The sequence below is a fragment of the Arabidopsis lyrata genome (genome assembly GCF_000004255.2).
Source record: "Arabidopsis lyrata subsp. lyrata unplaced genomic scaffold ARALYscaffold_1, whole genome shotgun sequence".
Lineage (NCBI taxonomy): Eukaryota > Viridiplantae > Streptophyta > Magnoliopsida > Brassicales > Brassicaceae > Arabidopsis > Arabidopsis lyrata.
The window spans coordinates 4333242-4348668 of record NW_003302555.1 but is presented as its reverse complement, the minus strand read 5'-3'; the positions used below and the strand labels follow the sequence as shown (position 1 = coordinate 4348668).

The 15427-nt window shown below is 37.0% G+C and overlaps 3 protein-coding genes across 3 annotated transcripts; 2 read left to right on the top strand and 1 right to left on the bottom strand.

Annotated features, from left to right (window-relative positions):
- Positions 1–107: 107 nt before the first annotated feature.
- On the top strand, positions 108–3613 carry LOC9325906 (probable disease resistance RPP8-like protein 2). The gene is given in 5 exon segments (XM_021011292.1): positions 108–253; positions 342–1225; positions 1312–1458; positions 1648–2134; positions 2136–3613. Coding segments are annotated over 4 exon segments (2724 nt in total). The 5' UTR covers positions 108–253; positions 342–348; the 3' UTR covers positions 3349–3613.
- On the bottom strand, positions 3470–7855 carry LOC9328671 (pentatricopeptide repeat-containing protein At1g10910, chloroplastic). Its single transcript, XM_002889795.2, has 10 exons — positions 7533–7855; positions 7086–7170; positions 6732–6992; positions 6233–6535; positions 5645–5749; positions 5353–5452; positions 4601–4920; positions 4256–4432; positions 4046–4174; positions 3470–3880 (listed from the first exon to the last, which is right to left on the bottom strand). The coding sequence occupies exons 1-10, from the start codon at positions 7805–7807 to the stop codon at positions 3638–3640; spliced, it is 1998 nt and encodes a 665-aa protein (XP_002889841.1). The 5' UTR covers positions 7808–7855; the 3' UTR covers positions 3470–3637.
- Positions 7856–10615: 2760 nt separating this feature from the next.
- On the top strand, positions 10616–15370 carry LOC9325905 (phosphatidylinositol 4-phosphate 5-kinase 7). Its single transcript, XM_021013322.1, has 10 exons — positions 10616–10762; positions 11244–11346; positions 11419–12489; positions 12800–12967; positions 13342–13507; positions 13714–13824; positions 13910–14097; positions 14350–14504; positions 14713–14878; positions 14957–15370. The coding sequence occupies exons 2-10, from the start codon at positions 11336–11338 to the stop codon at positions 15234–15236; spliced, it is 2316 nt and encodes a 771-aa protein (XP_020868981.1). The 5' UTR covers positions 10616–10762; positions 11244–11335; the 3' UTR covers positions 15237–15370.
- Positions 15371–15427: the final 57 nt, after the last annotated feature.

Below are 15427 nucleotides of genomic sequence, written 5' to 3'. Positions count from 1 at the left end.
AAGTTGACTTGGGGTCAACCCCCTCACTACTTTAATCTGAGGCTCTTTTTTTGCTTATTCACATAAGGTAAATTCTGTTATTTGACATTTATTTCTTGTCTGCTTGTTTTGCTTTGATCCGTCGTTTATACTTCGTTGTGGTGAGTGGAATGTGGAATTTGCTTCAAAATACGTCTTTGAATTATTACGAGAACCAGTTCCATTTGTTACATATAAACAATACCTGAATCTTTTAAGTCAAAACTTATTACAGGTTTGTTATCTAAACAAGTTCTTCTGTTTTAATAAATTGTTTCTTCTGTCTCACTAGAACGATCTGTCCATGAAATTTTCTCGTAAAGGGTTATTATGGCTGAAGGAGTTGTGTTGTTTGGAGTTCAGAAGCTTTGGGAGCTTCTGAATCGAGAATCTTCGCGATTGAATGGAATAGATGAGCAAGTTGAGGGACTAAAGCGTCAGCTTGGAAGGTTACAGTCGTTGTTGAAAGATGCAGATGCCAGGAAACATGAAAGTGAAAGGGTGAGAAACTTTTTGGAAGATGTCAAGGACATTGTTTATGATGCTGAGGATGTAATTGAATCCTTCCTTCTGAAGAAATTTAGAGGAAAAGAAAAAGGGATCATGAGGCATGCGGAAAGGCTTGCTTGCTTCTTAGTGGATCGCCGGGAATTTGCTTCAGATATCGAAGGCATAACTAAGAGGATTTCTGAGGTGATTGAGGGAATGCAGAGGTTAGGGATACAACAGATTATCGATGGTGGGCGTTCGCTGTGTATACAGGACAGACAAAGGGAGCAAAGGGAGATCCGACAAACATTTCCCAACAATACTGAAAGTGATCTTGTGGGGGTGGAACAGAGTGTTGAAGAATTGGTTAGTCATTTGGTGGAGAATGATAACACTCAAGTGGTTTCTATATCTGGGATGGGTGGAATTGGTAAAACCACTCTTGCAAGACAAGTCTTTCATCATGACATGGTGAGATGTCATTTTGATGGATTCGCATGGGTTTGTGTTTCGCAAGAGTTTACACGGAAGCATGTTTGGCAAAGGATCTTGCAAGAACTTCGACCACATGATGGTAGCATTTTGCAGATGGATGAATATACACTCCAGGGTCAACTCTTTGAACTGATGGAAACTGGTAGATATATAGTTGTCCTCGATGATGTATGGAAAGAAGAAGACTGGGACTTAATTAAACCCGTGTTTCCGCAGAAAAGAGGTGAAATCTTTTGCTACATACATAAAGCAATTGTTTTAATTTCACTAGTGATTGTAAAAAGAGAGAGATATAATATGTTTTTGCAGGTTGGAAGATGCTCCTTACTTCTCGAAATGAGAGTGTTGGGTTACATGCAGATCCAACATGTTTTGCCTTTAGACCAAGAATCCTTACTCCCCAAGAAAGTTGGAAGCTCTGTGAGAGAATAGTGTTCCCTAGGAGAGACGAAACTGGTATGCATAATTAAGCCCAAGTATCTTGTGAATTAAGCTTAATTTCTCTTTACGTTTTATATCAACAATCCTCAAGATTAATTGACCAAATTGTCCGGACACGTCCAATCATCTCGGGAAATCATAAAACTATGCAACATATTTATTCAAGGCTCGAATCTTACAATATTACCTTGTGATGGTTTGCAGAGTTTAGGGTTGATGACGAAATGGAAGCCATGGGTAAGAAAATGGTCGCATATTGTGGAGGACTACCATTAGCAGTTAAAGTGCTGGGAGGCCTATTAGCTAAGAAACGTAAAGTTCCTGAGTGGAAAAGAGTATGTGACAATATTGGAACTCAGATCGTAGGAAAATCTGGTTTAGATGACAACAATCTCAATTCGGTTCACCGAGTATTGTCTCTGAGCTATGAAGATTTGCCAATGTGTTTAAAGAATTGCTTTCTTTACCTAGCCCATTATCCTGAAGACTACAAGATAAATGTTAAGACATTGTTCAACTGTTGGGCTGCAGAAGGAATCATAACATCATTTTACGACGGATCTACCATCCGAGATAGTGGAGAAGGCTACCTAGAAGAGCTAGTGAGGAGAAATATGGTTATTGTTGAAAAAAGCTACTTTGCTTCGAGAATTGATTCTTGCCAAATGCATGACATGATGAGAGAACTATGTCAAAGAAGAGAACTTCCTACAAATCATCAAAGTCCCTCCATCCACCTCTACCATAAATTCTCAATCTCCTAGTAGATCTCGCAGACTCTCCATACATGGTGGTAATGCTCTTCAAAAGCTGGGGCAGAAAAACAACAAAAAAGTCAGATCTCTTTTGTTTTTTGGTGACGAGGATGACTATTGTATACAGTCAGCTCCAAGCTTCCAATGTTTATCATTGCTCAGGGTGTTACACCTTTCTAGGGTAAAGTTTGAAGGAAGGAAGATGCCTTCTAGCATTGGAGAGCTCATTCACTTGAGATTCTTGAGCCTATACAAAGCGGGGTTATCTCATATACCTTCTTCTCTGCGGAAACTAAAGCTTCTGTATTATTTGAACTTACGTGTTGATGTGGGATCACCAGTTCATGTGCCAAATGTTTTGAAAGAGATGCAAGAACTGAGGTATCTTTTACTACCTGTGTCAATGCATGATAAAACCAAGTTGGAATTAGGTGATCTAGTGAACCTCGAGTACTTGTGGCGTTTCTCAACGAAACACAGTAGTGTGACGGACCTCTTCTGTATGACTAAACTCAGGGAGCTCAATGTATTTATCACTGGCGGGTGTAATTCTGAAACTCTGTCGTCATCACTCCATCAACTGAGAGGCCTCGAGGTGCTAAGTTTACATGATAGGCAAGAAACTCGTGTGGCTTATCATGGAGGAGAAATCGTTCTGGATTGTACTCATCTAAAGGATTTAGTGTTAGCGATGCATATGCCAAGGTTTCCTGATCAGTATCAATTCCCTCCCTACCTTGCACACATATGGCTAATGCATTGCAGCATGGAGAAGGATCCAATGCCGATTCTAGAAAAGTTGCTTTATCTGAAGTCTCTTGTATTAACATGTGGTGCTTTCGTCGGGGACAGAATGGTGTTCTCAAAAAGGGGATTTCCTCAATTGTGTGCTCTAAAACTATCTGAACAAGAGGAGTTGGAAGAGTGGATAGTAGAAGAAGGTTCGATGCCATGTCTTCCTACTTTGACGATAGATAAATGTAGAAAGTTGAAAGAGCTTCCGGAAGGGATCAAGTACATAATTTCCTTAAAGGAACTGAAGATAAAAGGAATGAAGAGGGAGTGGACGGGGAAATTGGTACCAGGTGGAGAAGATTACTACAGAGTCCAACACATTCCCAGTGCTCAATTTATCAAATGTGACCACTAATAAGGAGAATGAGCAGTTTCAGACTTTCAGGTAAAGGTTTTTGGTATTGTGTCCACTCTGTTCATTCGCTGGTTTTGCATCTTACTTGGATTACAAATTGGAAACGATTAAGAGAAGTATATTGAGGAAGTATTCAGTATCATTCGCTTGTAAGTTCAGAGTATATAAGATTCGATACAATCTGGCACATCTACAAATTTGACTCTCATCTATTTCATGAAACACGATACATACATTTATTACATTCTAAACGACGGGACAAAAACAAAGAACCAGAAAAATTACATTCTTATGTACTTCTAAATTTTGGCTCTGATCGTGATTTTATAGGCGGTCTTGAAGCGACATGATGCTTTGACAAGATCTCTGCAATGAGTAGCCGACCAAACATATGAGAGTTCTTGAGAATGAGGTTTCTTGTGGAGGAGTCAACAATGTATCCTTGACCAGGCATCCATTGTAGAAGTTGAAGAAGTAATTCCTTTTTATCGGGCAGCAAAATGTATCGAGAAATTGCAATCTCAAACTGAACCTGAAAACAAGAGTACACATCGCGAAGGAAAGAACGGAGAAGAAATGAGATACAGTATAATCAAAGAACGAAATCCTTTTTCGTTATTTCTCAACTGTTATGAAAATTATTTCCAAGCAAAACGTTGACAAAATAGCTTCAAATTGTTCCCGGTTGGTTATTTACCTGATCGATTTTGTGGCCAGAACCATGCAAGACTTTCAGAACATCATTCACTAAATTAATATTACCCGAGATCATAAAAGCTCTGCCAAATTTCTTTAAAGTAGGCTGTGAGATCATCTTTGCATTGTCCTGAAACAGAATGATGACCAAATTAGACCATTCACGCAATGGACAGAATGTTAAAATTTGCCTGAGAGAGGGATTTCACACCTTCACTACAATGTATGCGTCTTTTAGGAGGTCCCCATGGATTAGAATGTGAAGAATTTTCTCATGGAGCTCTTTGCAGATAGTTCTTTTGCTGTATCGCAACATATTGTAGACTGAGAATGCTTCCGAGGGAGCTCTAATCTTGCCGAGATGATAAATCAAGGATGAGCAAAGTTCCTGAAAATTTCAACAAGTTGTAAATGAGAATTAATAAATAGGGTCTGGTTAATGCGAATTTTTCATTATCTCGTATTACTTACCATAAAAATCAAAGATAATAAAAGCTAAGAAGCAAGATTTATATATTAGAACACTAAAAACGAGCAATGTCTTGATGCTAGTTACCTCCTCAAGCCTGTGGCCTTTGCTGTGCATGTCAAGTGTGGTTTGGTACGCAAGCAGGTGCAATTTCTCCTTGATGAAATATTTGATCAAGATATGGAAAGTATTATAATCGGGAATAATGGCTTGCTCATCCATTTTCTTCATCATTCGCATAACACTTTCCATCTCTCCTGCTCTGCAATAGGCACAGAGCATTGTGTTTAACATTACCAAGTCGCATTTTTCATAAGTGGTTTCAGAGTCCCTTGACAGTTCTTTTGCCTCCTCAAAACGCTTACTTCGACATAAAGCAGATATCATGATGCTGTTGGCATAGCCATCTGAAAAACAGGAAACTGACATCATTGTCTAGATAAACAGGAAACTGAAATTGGTTTGGTGCTGTGCTTAAAATCTGTAGTAAGTTGGATAGGAAAACCACATACTACTTAGTGATTTCTTTATCAGTTTCTGACAAATCGGAGAAAAGCTCTAACCCTAAGACACCCCAAATTGTAGCAAATTGCTAACTCATAAGTCATAAGTGATAAATCTTCAAGGGCAGAACGAATTTTTCAATCCAAGTTATTGACAAGCCCTCAATTGAGTCTATAGATAGTGTTTATCCCAAGAGATATCATTGCAAAATGTTTCTATCCTATCTTGGACAGCAGTGGAATTATATTGCAAAATTTAAAGCAGCAATCGGTAGAAGAGTAAAGGATGAAATATAAAAGTTAACTTGAATCTAATCGCCAGTCAACAAAACATACCAGATTTAACACCTTTCCCTTTCATATCATCAAAGATTGATCTCGCTTCTTCTAACTTCCCCGCCTTTGAAAGACCATCCATCAACATACAGTATGGCATCTAGAGAAGAAGAAAAAATATTTGGAACATAAGATAATTGCCAAGTAAATAGGATCACTATATGAGCTCTAGTTACTACGGTTATACCATGATAAATTATTGTTCTGTTTACTCCATTCAACATTTCTCTGTATTGCTCTTTTCTAGAATATATACAGCCAGCTTTACTGAAAAATAATATTGTCTAACTACCTCGTTCTCGGCGTACCCTGCAGATTCAAGTTCAGAAAGTAATTCTCTTGATCTATCAAACAAGCCTCCTTTGATATAAACCTTTAGTAAAGTTGTCATCATCACCTGCAAATATTTGCAGCTAGAGTTATATAAGCGAGAATTAATCATGCTGCTGACAGAACCAATCTCTCATACAATTACAAGTAAAATGATTCATGTGAACAATCCTCCAATTATTAAAAATAAAATCCAAAGAGAAGAACTATGAAAAGCAATAAGAGGAAGCTTGAAAGAATATGGAGGAATGCATCAGAGAAGCTGATAGGAGGTATTATGTGTTCAGCCATTCCGATCCATCTACCTAGGAGTATGAAGCTCCAAGTGTTACACAAACTGAAAGTATCTAGATATATGTTAAAAATCTGAACCACGCTTAAAACAATTGACGTCTAAACCATGTTTAGATAGAATTGACATCTAAAGAACTTCTTCATTTTTTATTAATGGGCACTTCTTAGGAAGTGTTATCTGCAGATAATGGTTATTACGAGTCATATCAAGTCATTCACATAAATCCATCTATCACATGAGATGAGAAAAACAAACCTTGTTTGGCACTAATCCTATTGATTTCATCTCGGTCATGAGCTCATCAGCTTTCTTGTAATCTCCTTTCCAAGAATAAGAATTGAGCAAGGAGCTGTAATGATATATGTTGGGCGAATGACCTTCAGCTTTCATCTGCTGGATAAAGTTTTCAGCTTCTTCACATCGACCATTTGAAGCACAAATGGCCAAGACAGTCCCATACATCACACTGTCCATTTGTATTCCATTATGTGGCAGCTCTCCAATGAGTTCAACAGCCTTAGGGTATCCATTTTTTACCTTAATGCAACCTGCAAGCAACTAATACATCAAAGATAAAATATATTTCAGAAGCCAAACGAAACGAGATGTTGCAGAAACGAATCAGCAATTCTCAATAAGCTAAAGGATCTTATTCATAAGCGAAAGGGGGAATAATCGTTTTAAGCTTCAAGGGAAGAAAATATGTGAAATATTTTGACATTTACTACTGTAATGAAAACTTCAGCTGGCATACCGTGTTATACGTAATCACATCTGGTTTCAGACCACCACGCTTCATCTGATCAAACAATTTGATGCAGCTGTCAAGCTTTCCATTCTTGACCAGACAACTAAGAATGGAGTTACATATATAGACATTGATTTTGGTAGACTCGTCTGGAATGCTTTGGTAAATTTCAAGAGCCTTGGAGACATTTTTGGCCCCCACAAACTTTATGCAGCTGCTGTAAGTTGAAACACTAATCTTTCCATGTTGTTGCATCCAATCAAAGAGCTACAAAAATTTCACAAAAATAAAACTCTTGCTTCAGCAGGAAACTATATAGACATAAAACTTTATATGAATGCATGTTGCAAAACAACAAACCTGTATAAGATCCTGCCATCGTCCAGAGATTCCAAAATCACGCAAAATCACATTCAAGTCTTGTACCTTCAAAACTCTTTCTAATCTGCAGAGAGAAGAGTATATCATGAGAGGAAAAACATTTCCCAGATCATGAACACGCGACTATGGAACAGAAAGATTACGCATGCTTGTTAAGTGAATCTTAGAAACAAGCAACTCTTATGCATCGCTAGTAAGGCTGTGGTCAAGTCACTTTCCGCAATTTGAAAAAAAAATGATCAATTTAAAATCCTATAGACCATTCCATAAGCAGCAGAACTGAGCATTCTAGAGATTTTTGTTTGACTCTGTATAGTATAAAAGACAGAATTTTGACACAAGCAAATTTTTTGAAGTGTTTGAAAGGAGTAAATGACAACAGACGAAGACATTAATTTGAAGCAAATTGAAGATAAATAGTAAAACCTGTGCAGAGAAGAGAGAAAATCAGAGGAGCGTTGAACTTCAGAAATGGCGGATTTCCTCGTTAGATATGAATTGGAATGACGTTTAGAACGAGGAGCTCCTGCTACGGTCGCTGGTGATTCAACAACGGCGGTAGATGTCGTTGCCGCCGTCGAAGTGAGGATTCGTAAGGATAAGGCGGGAAGGGAGAGAGAGGAAGAGGGACGAGAGTGAGTGTTGAAGAGATGAGGAGGACATCGAAGTTCAAGTCCCAGAAGAAGAAGTGGCGTCTCCATCGAGCTAACCAGCAGAGTCTACGAGAGTATCTTCTTTGAACATCGATGTTCCACTTTCTTTTACCAAAATACCCCCGCTTTTTTTATTGTTGCTCGAGTGCTAGTTTCAGAAGGGAATGGTGGTATAGTAAATTATCGGTCGTATTAAACTTATCTAATCCCAAATCTATCCTCAACGACAGAAGAAACGCCGCGTTTCACATCACATTTGACTTGTTCTGAAAATGGGCCTATGCAAACCATTAATTTGAAAGGATTATCTAACGGGCCATACCGTTAACACCAAATTTTGTAATTTTGTGCTATTTTGGAGAATTGTCCATCCCATTATTCTTGTGTATCCAAATACGAAAATTTTGAGAGGTACAGTAACAAAATCTTTGACAAAAATTCCCATGCGCACACACTCGCTAGTCACATCATGCACTGTTCTTTGTGCGTCCTATGTGATGATGCATGCATCGTTAAAACAAATTGTAAAAAATTTCATAAACTTTCAATATTTCCTTCTTTTCTTATATAAAAAAACTTTCATTTTTACGAGTTATATACAAGAAAAGTTATAAGTTGTCTCACTCTGACATGTTTTTCAACCTATTAAAATGGCTTTTCTATTGAACCTAGTTTCTCTAAATTACATATATATAATATTGTAGAAGAAAGAAATGAGATTCTTTGCAACGGATTGTACGGCAGGAGACCGACAAGGAACAAGCACAGCCCCACTTCCCCTCTCTTCATACGTTTCGTGACACCCACTTCACCATTTTTTTTCTCAATTTTACCAAATTTTAATTTAACTTAATCGAATACTTTTTTGCTGTTCGTTATGTGGGAGACTCTAACCCATTGTTGCAATTATATTTAGTCACTAATAGTCTTGCTAGGTTGTAAAATATATTAGAAAGGTAAATAATGGATACTTTTTGTTGTTACAAGTGAATATATGTACTATATCATGACATGTAAAAAAAAGCCTAAGAACTTTTATATATGACATGTAAAATTATACTATTTCATACTACGCTAGGAATCTTGGTATTGCAAATCACTGAATCTGGCATTCAAATTATATGTCGTGGTTTATAATAAATTAGATCATTTATTTGTGAATAACTTGTTAGTCTTACCACCTTTATAATAACGTACACCAACATTGGAATAGTTGTAGTGCGATAATCTTTTAATATTATACTGGTCATTTTTAATGGTTTTTGCATTAATATATATAGTAGGAAATTCGATTGTTGCAAATACTTATCAGATGAATAATTAACACATATACATGCAAAGAAGAAATAGTATATATATTTTTGTTAACAAGCATTAAAGCAGAAGCAACAAAATATATCAAGCAATATTGTAAGGGTCCTATGATCGTTTGTCTTCTTTTGTTGTGTTGTCACGATTCACCAAGTCGCTATCACATTGAATCGCGAATAACAACTTCGTTCATATCTCTTATATATTACCTTCCGACGTCAACATCGTTAATCGCATCTAAATTTAGCTATTTAAAAAGTCCTCAGCAGAACAATATTTAAGTGGTCGGGCTCTTTTATTTATTCAGGGATATCTGAATCTGATCCTGGACGGTGCAACGTCTTTTTCTGATTTTAAATCTTTTTTAGCCATAGTGCGATTTAACTGGGTTTCTAAAACCTATCACACAAAACAAAATATATATACGTTTTCAAAAATGCTGTTCCATCGTCAAACCAACAAAATAGTTTAGAGGAGGTTGGTCCGATTCGAAGGGGGTTTTTCTCAACACTTTTGTTGGAGCGTTTGGATTAGTCAGATACCCTTTAGTTTATTTGATATTTAGGAACGGCGATAATAATAAATTCCAACGTAAGAATATCTTACATGCATATTGGTTGACCTACTATATAGAGAAATACACCTGTGCAACTTTTCTAACATTTGAAAATAATTTGTTGAATCTTGACGGAAAAAAATGGCTGAACTGATACAAAAATTTGTCCAAATCATATTCGATAAACTAGACAAGAGCACACGTATTCAACGGTACCACATATATTCAATAAAAATGCTTTTTATCTCGAGGGAATAAAGCTTTTATTCGACCGAGAGCCCTGGTGGGTTAATGGCTTTGGCCACTCAACATGTGATGTGAGTACACAAATACGAAAGTTTAATAAATCTTAATTTTGCTAAGATAGAATAAAATTGGGGGTGAAAAGGTTTTCATACGAGGACTGTTCGATTATGTTCGTGAATACCCATTTTTTTATATATATATAACAAAAGCTAGACGTGGATTATTAGTCAATGAACGTGTTCAATAAAATATGGATGGATTATAGAATTAACACTCCTGAATGATATGACAGTCTGTCGATTATAGACGATAACATATATATAATTAGATATGAACTAGATTAATTATTGATTTCGTTAAAAACTAATGATCATTGGGTTGACTGTAACGAGAAAACAGAAATTTGGCAATTTGTTGGATATTAAACTACTTACGTATTTTATGTTTTATATTTTTGTATTAATATGCATCTAGCCAAGCTTCTGATATTATTAACATGTCGTTAATTTCCTCTGAATTGTATTAATTCTCTTATATATGTTCCATGACTATAAAGATATATATATATATATATACCTCTGGAGTAAGAATCAGATGTAACAAAAATTTGTAGTATTTTGTTTTTCTTAAAAAATGTGTCCGTATTTATTATCAGCCAGTCAAAATGTAATAAAGTATTATTATTAATATTTAAAAGAAAGAGAAAAAAACAGGTAGCATAAATTCGCCAAAAAAGAAAGAAAGGTGTTTGAATGGAACTTGGTGCATGGGCAAACACCAAATTCAAAGAATAAATTCTCAGCAGCTAAAGCTTCTCTACACAACAAAACAAAGCTTTTGCTTAATCAATCTTAAGGCTTTTCTTCTTCGATTTCACAAGCTTCATCTGGGTAAGTTTCCTGCGAATCAAGGTCCGATTTTGTTGAGCTTGATTTTGTTTTTATTCACCAAGAAATCTATGAAATTTGTTACTTGTAAGAGTCATCTTCTGAGATTCGAGCTCGAGATTCTTACTTGTGTGTATTACTTACTTAACCACAAATTAAAGATTAGTTCTTTGTTTTCTCAATCTGGTTGTGTAATGAGTGAGAACGGAGCTGCGCAATAGCTATCTCTTCGTAATGCTGATATTGAGTACTGGTTTTGCTTTCTGACTTTGATGGGCATTTATTTTCTGGGGCAAACTGGATTTGAGACAAGCCACTCATAAATTTCTATTGCTTGAACCTAATTTTAGTTGACCCTCAAGTTTAGGCTCTGGTTTTTTCAGTCAAAATGTTGCTTTGAGAGGAATTTGAGTGATTAAATCTCCAGGAGAGTCCGTCTGTTTCTGCATCATTGATTCATTCTCTGGAAATTTTTTTGATTCAGAATCTGGATGTAGCATGTGCACAATAGGACGGGTTACAAATCATATGTAAGTTGCGGAACAATGTTCTAGGATCACCAAAAGCTAAGCCCAGATGGATATGAGGTGTGTTTTATTGTTAATCAATCTTCCTGCTTTTTATCTCCTTCAGTGAAATGATACTTTTTGTATCCTCAGGTCTGGAGATAGAGAATTCCCAAATGGTGATTTCTATTCTGGTGAAGTTAAAGGATTACTTCCTAATGGGAAGGGAAAGTATGCGTGGTCAGATGGAACTATCTACGAGGGTGATTGGGATCAAGGCAAAATCTCTGGCAAAGGGAAGCTTATTTGGTCATCTGGAGCTAAATATGAGGGAGATTTCTCTGGTGGTTACCTTCATGGTTTTGGCACCATGACCTCACCTGATGAGTCTGTCTATAGTGGAGCCTGGAGAATGAATGTGAGGCATGGGCTTGGCAGGAAAGAGTATTCCAACTCAGATCTATATGACGGTTTGTGGAAAGAAGGATTACAAGACGGGCGTGGTAGTTATTCTTGGACCAATGGAAATAGGTACATAGGGAATTGGAAAAAGGGTAAGATGTGTGAGAGAGGAGTTATGAGATGGGCGAATGGTGATCTGTATGACGGTTTTTGGTTGAATGGCTTTAGACATGGCTCTGGAGTTTATAAGTTTGCTGATGGATGTTTATATTATGGGACCTGGTCCAGAGGCCTAAAAGACGGGAAGGGAGTCTTTTATCCTGCTGGAAGTAAACAACCATCTCTAAAGAAGTGGTCTCGCTCTCTTGAATATGATGACACTGGAAAGTTTGTACTTTCTCGTAGTGCATCAGTAAATGTTGAAGAGCTAAGGAGTTTAAACACTGTGACACAAAGTCTTTCTGTGAAAACTTCAGCTGGTGAAACCACGAAAAATTCGGGTAGCGTATTAGATAGGTTGCCGGATGAAATTTGGAGGACCTGTGATCCTCCAAGAGACTTTACATGTCATGGGCCGTTATCTAAGTCTGCACGGTTTTTTGGCTCAGGCCAAAGCGAGGGACAAGATAGAAACCGTATTGTTTACGAAAGGGAATACATGCAAGGAGTTTTGATTAGAGAAACTATCATGAGTTCTGTTGACAGGTCACACAAAATTAAACCTCCACATCGTCCTAAAGAAGTCAGGGCCAGGTCTTTACTGACCTTTCTTAGGGGGGAACACAATTATTATCTAATGCTAAATCTCCAACTTGGTATCAGGTAAACTAAATCAACACCCTAAGCCACTTCCTTTTACTATGTTAGCAAGGTGGAGAGCTTTCGTAAACCACTTCTTTTAAATATGTTTCTCAATTTTCATGATTCTTAAGACTGTTCTGTTATAGTCTATGACACATTATGAGTATTATTTCTGCAATATGGCTTAATTTTAGACTCAGACCCGCATACAGGCCAAGAGACAACCTGTTTGCATATTTATATGATGGCCGTATATATCTACTGCATACGTCACTAAGATTGGTTTAGAATTAGTTCTTCCTCTAACACAACAATCTTTTGAGGTTCACAGGTATACTGTTGGAAAAATTACACCAGTGCCTAGGCGAGAAGTGCGTGCTTCTGACTTTGGTAAGAACGCTAGAACAAAGATGTTCTTCCCTAGAGACGGCTCCAATTTTACGCCTCCACACAAATCTGTCGACTTCTCCTGGAAAGACTATTGTCCTATGGTTTTCAGGTAAAACAGTTTTCTTCAGGCTGATTACCAAAGAACTTTAGATTCAGAGTAAATAATCTTTGAATGTGTATATTAGTTTTGGATACTGATCTCAAGTTAAATGTTTTGTAAAATTTACGAACTAGTTAGCTCTGTGTGATCCCTCAGTTATTCCTTTGATCAGATAGAACACCTTTCTTAAAGATCTGATCTTGCTGGGGTTTTCTGCTATCGTTAACCAGTGGGTTGAAACTTGAAACTACTAAAATAAAGTACTTTAATTAACGATAAACCGTATAAATTGGAGCCGTGCGTGATGTTTTGTGGAACCTTGAAACAAGTGGTTATTTGTTTAAATCGATAGACTGTGCGTGATTTTCAATGTAATGTTTCAGGAATTTACGGCAGATGTTCAAGTTAGATGCTGCAGAGTACATGATGTCTATTTGTGGTGATGATGGCCTAACAGAAATTTCTTCCCCCGGGAAAAGTGGCAGTATCTTCTACCTTTCTCACGACGACAGATTTGTGATCAAGACATTAAAAAAATCTGAGTTGCAGGTTTGAACTAACTGAACAAAGCTGTGATTTGACTTTTTCTCTTCTTTACCAATAGTAGTGGTTTAGAGTGATGTTGTAAGCCCTTCTTGCAATGTCACACAAACAATGTCTATATTGCTAAACTCTTTAGTATTTGGTGGTAACGTTCTAAATGTCTATATAACAGATACTAATGACTAAAATCATCCAGCTTTTTTTCTTTCTAGGTTCTACTCAGAATGTTGCCCAAGTACTATGAACATGTAGGGGATCATGAAAACACACTTATAACCAAATTTTTTGGAGTTCACAGAATAACACTCAAGTGGGGTAAAAAGGTAAGAACTTCTCTTGTCCCTTTTATAGCTTATATTCCATTATTTTTCCACTTTTTTTAGCATAAGCTTTGTGGTCTTTTGATAGGTACGCTTTGTGGTCATGGGGAATATGTTTTGCACAGAATTGAAGATTCATCGTCGTTATGATCTAAAGGGTTCATCTCAAGGGAGATTTACTGAAAAGATTAAAATCCAAGAGAAGACCACATTGAAAGATCTTGATCTAGCTTATGAATTTCATATGGACAAGCTGTTACGGGAAGCCCTCTTCAAGTGAGTGCAATACCTTTTTCTTTATATCGTTTGATTCATTTCCGTTGTGAAAGATATGCTATACTCAGCTGAACGACAGATTATCGATTTTTTTTGCTAAGGGAACCTCTAGCTTTATGTGACACGGCTATTTTCTACATAAATCTGCTTTCTGAAATCATTTACACTTTCTAAAAATGATCAAACAGCTGTGTTTTGCATTTGAAAGTCTCTAATTGTTTGTGGAACCTTCTTGTTGTCCCCACATGGCAGGCAAATTTACTTAGACTGCTCGTTCTTGGAATCGCTGAACATCATTGACTACAGTCTTTTACTGGGATTACATTTTAGAGCTCCTGGACAACTTCATGATATCCTTGAGCCTCCAAATGCAATGTCAGATCAAGAAAGCGTTTCTTCTGTAGACGGTAGGTTCAAGAGGATACCTTTTGCACATAAAAGTTTTTCGATGGCTTAGGTAATTCAGCCGTGAGCTTGAATTCTATCAGTCAGTATCCTAACGACAAGCTTTCAAGCCACTTCATGTCTTTATATTAGAAGATCATTACACAACTGAGAAATGAAGAAATGGGGCATGTATATAACTTACCGTTTCGCGTTTTTTCTTTCTTTCAGTCGGTTTGGCTCAGGAACTCTCCATTCCACCAAAAGGATTGCTTTTGGTAACTCATGAACCCAATTCCGTTAATACTGCACCGGGTCCTCACATTAGAGGAAGCACACTCAGAGCATTTTCTGTTGGCGAGCAGGAAGTTGATCTTATTCTTCCCGGAACTGCAAGGTTGCTTATTTCCTCTTTTGCTTTCTTCATTTGACCGGTACTTATAGCTGAACAATGTCATTGGATCTATTGTTTTAGGCTGCGGGTACAATTAGGAGTGAACATGCCGGCCCAAGCTCATCACAAGCTTATTGAGGACAAGGAAGAGTCGGCGACAATTGAGCTCTTTGAAGTATACGATGTGGTTGTGTACATGGGAATCATAGATATCTTGCAGGAGTATAACACCAAGAAGAAAGTGGAACATACTTGCAAGTCTTTGCAGTATGATCCGATGACAATATCTGTGACCGAACCTTCCATTTACTCAAAACGCTTTGTCAATTTTCTACACAAGGTATTCCCAGAAGAAAGGTAGGATTAACAATTTTCTTTTCAATGCTTTTACACATCCGTGATGTAACATTGACATTTCAAAAATCTCATAAGTAAAAATGTTTGTAATTTTGATATGATCATATCCGCCAAAGGTGAGAATGTTTCCAGCGTCTTTTTGAATGGTCGATCTTACATTTCCATTAGCCAAGCACATATAGTATTTATGGAAGT

Bases quoted from the DNA above. Each gene is read 5' to 3' on its own strand.
- LOC9325905 (XM_021013322.1), top strand. The intron at 13,825-13,909 runs GTAAGAACTTCT...GTCTTTTGATAG, and splicing joins CACTCAAGTGGGGTAAAAAG to GTACGCTTTGTGGTCATGGG. The intron at 14,879-14,956 runs GTTGCTTATTTC...CTATTGTTTTAG, and splicing joins ATTCTTCCCGGAACTGCAAG to GCTGCGGGTACAATTAGGAG.
- LOC9328671 (XM_002889795.2), bottom strand. From the start codon at position 7,807: ATGGAGACGCCACTTCTTCTTCTGGGACTTGAACTTCGATGTCCTCCT. The intron at 6,536-6,731 runs GTATGCCAGCTG...TTGATGTATTAG, and splicing joins ATGTGATTACGTATAACACG to TTGCTTGCAGGTTGCATTAA. The intron at 5,453-5,644 runs GTAGTTAGACAA...CTTCTTCTCTAG, and splicing joins CAGGGTACGCCGAGAACGAG to ATGCCATACTGTATGTTGAT.